General features: G+C 36.9%; 1 protein-coding gene across 1 annotated transcript in view; it reads right to left on the reverse strand.

Moving 5' to 3' along the window:
* Window positions 1–6,960, reverse strand: part of LOC108745735 — a 12,561-nt gene continuing 5,601 nt past the window's right edge. The window contains exons 2-7 of the mRNA XM_018482063.1: window positions 2,903–4,433; window positions 2,623–2,786; window positions 2,240–2,387; window positions 1,610–1,876; window positions 1,279–1,500; window positions 1–1,208 (exon numbers count right to left, since the gene is read on the reverse strand). Coding sequence (XP_018337565.1) covers window positions 750–1,208; window positions 1,279–1,500; window positions 1,610–1,876; window positions 2,240–2,387; window positions 2,623–2,786; window positions 2,903–4,243 — 2,601 coding nt within the window. The 5' untranslated portion in view covers window positions 4,244–4,433 and the 3' untranslated portion in view covers window positions 1–749. The remainder of the gene's footprint in view (window positions 1,209–1,278; window positions 1,501–1,609; window positions 1,877–2,239; window positions 2,388–2,622; window positions 2,787–2,902; window positions 4,434–6,960) is intronic.

Here is a 6,960-nt window from a genome sequence, read left to right on the forward strand (position 1 = left end):
AAAATATGAATCGTAGTAAGTGTTGTTTAATGTTGGTTATTCCATTTAATGGTTTATAAAAAATGTTTCTGTCGACTTGGATACTTTCTGGTACGAATTAATAAATTATTGTTTCGGATTTGATGACGAAATATTTAGTTTCGCTGATGATATTGATAACGTTAAGTTACCAATCAGTTATCATAATTATTCTGCATTTTGAATCTCATTTTGGTAGACTAGATCTTTCATTCGTCCCCAAAGAAAAAAATCCAGTGATGTGTGAGGTCAAGACTTTTCGCTGGCCTCTTTCAATCCAATGAGAATAGTGATCATGAAGAAACGTTCGCAAGAAATCATTCTTAACATGTATTTGCTTTCATTTCATTTCGGGAATAAATGAAAGATTTAGTCTATCAGAAAAAGATTTAGAATTCAAAACAATAAAATAACGAACATTAAACAACATTTACTATGATTCATGTTTTCTTATTTCAATATCCCGTAACTCCGAAACCGTTCGGAATCGGACATATATATGTTTATTAGACATTTTTGACTTGTGTTCAAATGCTGAAGTCGCTGTAGCAATTTTAGCACTGTATGCAGAGACTGTATATCACACACGCTCGATGTAAAACGCAGTGAGATTCTTTCGATTGATACATTAGATTAATTACAATTTTATTTTGAATTAAACATTCATTAATTTTGTTTTATCTTATGCCAGTGCGTAATTTATAAACATAATAAAAGTATATTTTTGTTCTCTATGCCAAATAATCATCGCCATTCATTCGTTCCATCTCGATTGGTCCACTACCGAAAATCTTGCGATTTCTTGTATACGGTATAATACCTACCAAGATTCCAGAGACAATGATCCAACCACCAGCCATCAGGAAAGAAAGTTTCCAAGAACCGGTCACATCAAAGAACCATCCACCCAATGGAGGTCCCAAAAGATTACCGATTCCTTGACACAATAAGCTAAGACCGTAAGCGGTAGTGAATCTTTCTAAAGGAATCAATTCTACTAATATAACAGGCGTGAAACTAAAATTACTGGCAAAGAAAAGACCGAAAGCTGCCGAGCTTATCGATAGAAATACGTAATGTTGTATGAACACAGATATCGATATAGTGGCTGCTCCACAAGCTATCAGACACCAAGCATACGTCTTGCTGACATTCATCCAGGATTGATCGCCAGCCCAGCCTAGACCAATCTAAAAAAAAAAAAGCAATAGTAATAGAAATGAAGGAATAAAATATTGTTAAAGTAAAATTTGATATTACCATTCCGATGGTATTGGTTATACCGATGATGCTGAGAAGATTAGCGGCATCGGACTCGGTGTACCCGTTTCTAGTCATATACTCCGCCAGGTAAAAATACGGTACGATGAACCATGTGAATAACAATATCGTCGCCAATGACATTAACAGGAAATGCAATTCGAAAAACATGGAGAAATCCAACATACTTTTTAATAAGTCTATCAGTTCGGCGTACCACTTCTGCCCAATGAAATTGCCAGGAAATGAAGAAAGAAAATCGATAGAAACACATCTCCCATATATCTCTTGCAAATTTCTCCTTTCCAAAAGAAAAGATTTATAAAAATACCTGTTCATTCTCTTTTGCCAATGTGGTCATACTATTTCTATAGATGTCAGGACAACTGCTCGCTCTAAGCCTGTATTTGTGCAGATTTAAAGCAGCACCGCGATACATAACGGAATTTCTGTGCACTCTGATATCCTTGAAATAATGAGTGTTGGTGCTGAATTGTCGTCTGAGCCAAGGTAAGGAGTCCGTCCTGATGACATTACTGGACTGTGGCTCGACATAGCGTCGAGTGGACACGGATTTCTTTTTTTCAATCGGTGCGACCTAGCAAGAAAATAAAGTTATAAAAGTTACGCGTTTCGCGGGTTTCCTCTGTGTCCAGATCCATTCTTAAATGCCAACGTTTCGTGAACCTTGCAGTCCATTTCATCAGGGCGAAGAGCAGCCCGTTGTACTGTTACAGTGGAGTGCAAGGTTCACGAAACGTTGGCATTCAAGAATGGATCTGGACACAGAGGAAATCCGCGAAACGCATAACTTTTATGTAGAAAAAGCACCCGTGGAAGCTTCAAAAATATTATCAAAATAAAGTTATGTGATGTGTCGCGTCGTGTCGCTTCACGTTATGGTAAATTATACAGAATCCATAATCGAATCTATCACACATCGTTCGAATTTGTTAATTACCGAATGCGTGATTTCCTTTCCTAGCAAAGGATTAATTTCCTCTGTTCCTTTCCTGGATATTTTTCTGGCGCAAACAAGTTTCGTCGGGGCGGAGGTTGAATCTTTCGTTTGTTCAACGATCGCTTTCGATTCCGTTGCTCGTTTAAGCCTTTGTAGAATATAATAAATATTAAATGTCACAGACTATTGTAATATTTATTGTAGTATTCGACGAAGGGTCGCGCGGCAAGCATACGCGTGATTGTAAGAAGAAGATATGAAAATTTGGTTCTCATGCAATAAAAATTCTTAATTAAAACTAGCATTATATTGTATATATGTACACACATATATATATATATATATATATTAAAATATGTGTATTAAATGCGTAGTAAATTAACCTCATTGACATAGTGACGCCGCTTTTATTACAAATCTCTCCCGTCGAATCTTGCAGCTGTTTATCAGACAAACTTCTACACAACAAGAGGCTGGGGTAATTCTCCAGAATGACAGTATATAGCCTAGAATTGGATAGCAATAACTCCAATACTTCCAAAGGCACCTAGAATCTCACATTTAAATTGATTTATTTTTATAGGAAACTGACAAATTGAGCAAGTTGCCGCTTTATCGCATCCTTGCAACATTTGCAGTCCTTCCCTTTCATCGCAGTCTCACCTTTTCGCTTCGCTTTACAAAAGTTGGTAAATTAACTACACTTGTCGTCTGCCTCTTCGCTCCATCGACCGCTTTAGTACTGGTACTTAGATTTTGTAAAAAATATTCAGGCGCGTGGTCACTTCTAAAGAGCTTCCTCAGCTCGTCGACGCCTGGAAACTCGTCCGACGAACTTACGTCCAAGCGGCCGTACGACTTCTTTGACAGAGCAGCTTGGTCCTGTTTGCGTTGCTCCAGAATCCACCATTCCGGATCTCTCATAACGGTACCCGCGACGATCATATTGAAGAAAGTACCGGCTAGGAGCAAACAAGCGCCTCGCCAGCCGTACTCCTGGATCAAATACGTTGTCAAAGGAGCGTAGAGAAACGTACCGATTCCGGTGCCGCATGCCCCGAGACCTACAGCTAAGGTTCGTTTCTTGTCGAACCAAAAGGCAATGCTTACAACCGCGGTGACATAGCATAAACCGAGACCGAGACCCGCAATCACGCCAAAAGTTAAGTACATTATCTCGATGGTATTGCTAAAGATACTCAGGATGAAGCCCAGCCCTGATATCAGACCGCCAGCGATGGTCATGTTCCTGCATCCATAACGATCGACAAGGGCAGACATGATCGGTCCAGACAGAAGAGGCACGGCCATGAAGAGTGACCCGATCCAGGCGGTCTTAGATTTTGAGGCATCGAATTCATGAAGAAACTCAATGTAAAGCAAGCCGAAGCTGAAGGAGACACCATCGGCCACCATGGAGATAATTAGAGAGGCTAAAACGACTATCCAGCCCCAACCGCCGTCAGGCACTTTCGGTTTTTTACGTTTCGTCTCCCTCGTCATAAAACTCGACGAATACTCTCGCTCTGAGATGCTTAAGGAATCGATGGAATCCTTGACTCGCTTTTGATTTCTTCTACTTGTATCGACGTATCTCTCATGATCAATGGGTGCCTCCTGAATTTTACCCCAAACATCGTTCTGTTTTATCGGCTTGATAACTGACTCAAGCGACTCAATTATGTCAATTGGTCTCTCCGATGTATTGCTTGCATCCAAATTGGTTTCACGTACATTACAGCTTTTCGAGGGTAAGCTGGTCTCATCGAAATTGACGCTTTGCTGGAGGAAACTCGAATAAATTGTAGGACTTCCGTTTTGCCAACCAACCAACGGAGCTCTATGTGACTGATGGCGATTGCTCTGGCTCCTTTTCACGTACGCATCTTCCTTTCTGATGCTCGTAACGCTAGTAGAACAATTTTGATTGTTGTTATCGTGCCTGCAGCCGTTCTCGCATTCTGTTTCAATTCCTCGCAGGATAGTATCGCTCCTGCTAATCATGGTTTCTCTAAATGTAGGTAATGGCCGAATGAATCCAACGACGTCGCCAGCCTTTCAGCCCTTGGAACTCAGTCGGAAGATAGCCACCTTGTCTTCCGGTTACCATAAGGACCCTTGAGACAATCTTGAACGCTTCACGGAAGGTCGACCGCGCCGAATTCAGCATGCACGCACTGTCGAGTCGCTCGCTCTGTGAAAACAATTTTTCACACTTTTATTATATAGCGTTAATAACAATCACACTCGATGAAAATCTTAGGATCTTGCCTAATATGTAGGGAGAAAGTATTTTCTAAATTGGCTACGCGTGTAATAAAAGCGGCTAAGCCCTAGTGACATCATCGTATCAGAGTAATAATTCACAATAATGTTTCAGTTTACCAACACTTTGACAGATTCAATCTACCGAGTTCAATCTACACTTCATTACTTAATAAAATTCGATAAGTTAACGTCCACGGAATTCTTACCGGAATAAGCATATGGATTAGCGTTCAGCTAGCAGTATTTTTTCATACTTTCAGAAATTTTCTGTAACCAAATTTCGCCAAGTCGTAATGACAAAATTGCATACCTCATGTATCATTCCACGACAATTTTTATTTGAATCAAATATATAGTCATGAAAAAACTAACAGTTATACAAGTAATTATGATACAAGTTACAATCGATAAACAAATCGAAGCTTTACAACTGGTGCTCAATCTTGTAAATCAGATAGTACATTAGTTCATATACGTTTCCTAAACGTCTGTAATGTTGTATAACGGTTTAAGGAATATCTAATATACAGTATCCTCCATAAATTTGAGGACTCTCTACGTTTTATAGGTTTGTAAATAATTATTAGGTGCATCCAGAAGCACAACCGCTCACTGAGAGCTCAATGAGCTCTTTTACCTGTTTGGTCTACATTTTTAAATCTAATGGGATATGCCAATCAAATGCAAGAACTCACGGTGAGCAACCGTGCTTCTGGACGCATCTATGTATTTAATTGAAAAAAGACGAAATAAAAGTATATACATACGTACGTTATAGAGAACGTTAAAGATTTAATAATGCTATTAAAGTATAGAATTTTAATAAAAATGCAATCCATACGAAATCTGATTCTTCGAACATTTTACAATTTTTACAGAGTCTAAAATCAACTTGCGACTTAAATAATTTACCACTTTTATAGAAATCGTTAAACTACAATTAAATGATCTGTGTATGTGCACACAACAAACACACAAGTACAACATTGTAAAACAAATAACAAAATACATATAAACAATAGAAGCACGAAATTCAATCTTGAGCGCTTCGATGCTATGAAATGATTGTCCAACATATTTTCATGTAACATACAAAACAATTATCAATCAGAAATGTGAGAGCAATAATAGCGCAAAAGTCGATGAGTTTGATCGTCACAATAATATATTTCAATTCTTATATAAAATATCGATCGAACATTTCAGCTCCATTCGAGCCATCTTCGGCGATGAAGTAATTACATGTAATGTTGTTAATTGTACATCATATGATATATTAATGAGTACAGCAAGTAGACACAAAAAAAACAACAAAAAACTCTGAGACATTCAAATAAAAAGAAAGATATTAAAATAGATAAAGAAAAAATGTCATGGTTTACTTTACCATTCTTACCATTTGTTTATGAAAAGTATAAGAACATCACTAAAAATCTTGATATCAGGTTATATTTCTTTAGTCTTAATAAACTTGATGGGATTATTAAGGCTTAAAAGGATTCACTTGAACATGATTCAAAGAGAAATGTAGTGTACAAGATAAATTGTAAAAATTGCAACGCATCCTATGTAGGACAGACTGGGAGGAAGTTGAATACTAGGAACACCGTAATGATATTAACAAAAAAACTGGAAATCTGTCAGCCGTCCCGGAACACAGATTACAATTTGAACATGAATTTGATTTTGATAACACCAAAATAATAGATAATGAAAGATATTTGGGGAAGAGATTAGCGTCGGAAATGCTTAATATCAAGCTACAAGATAATGGTTTAAATACACAAAATGACATTGAATTTTTACACTATGGTTATTTAAGCATTCTTAACTCTAGTTTTAAAATCACATTACTTTTATTAATAAAGTTTTCATAAAAGAATAGAGAATATGTTGACTTCAATTTTAATTTCTTGACAAATTAATTGATGACTTGTCAAAAACACAGTACATTATTATAATTTTTTAATTTATGACTTTTGAATATGTAGACGACCGTACTCGTATGTGTAACTATCTTTAATATTAATAATGTATATTCATGACTCAAGTGTCTTAAATGTTTATTTTATTTTATGACTTTCCTTCACACTCAACATAATGTTTTCAATGCTCATTTTTGAACGAACGTTGTGAAATATCGAAGTCTATAACTGTATTGAATGTTCTTGCTTAATTCACGTTCTGACACATTATTATAATGTTTTATAGTGTGCAGTCAAGGAGTGCAGTAGGTAAGTCTTTTCAAGATTCGTTTTCCTCTCTACTACTATCTTGCGCTAATTCTTTTTCATCCTATAGCGATCATTTAGCCATACAGCTTTCTGACAGTTACGCTCTTAAATTTGGAATTGAGAGACTCTACTTGCTGCATTTTTTTATTTAATACATCACATGATGTACAATACAACCAATAACATCACATGTAATTACTCATCGCTGAAGATGGCTCG

The sequence above is a fragment of the Trachymyrmex septentrionalis genome, unplaced genomic scaffold (genome assembly GCF_001594115.1).
Source record: "Trachymyrmex septentrionalis isolate Tsep2-gDNA-1 unplaced genomic scaffold, Tsep1.0 scaffold106, whole genome shotgun sequence".
Lineage (NCBI taxonomy): Eukaryota > Metazoa > Arthropoda > Insecta > Hymenoptera > Formicidae > Trachymyrmex > Trachymyrmex septentrionalis.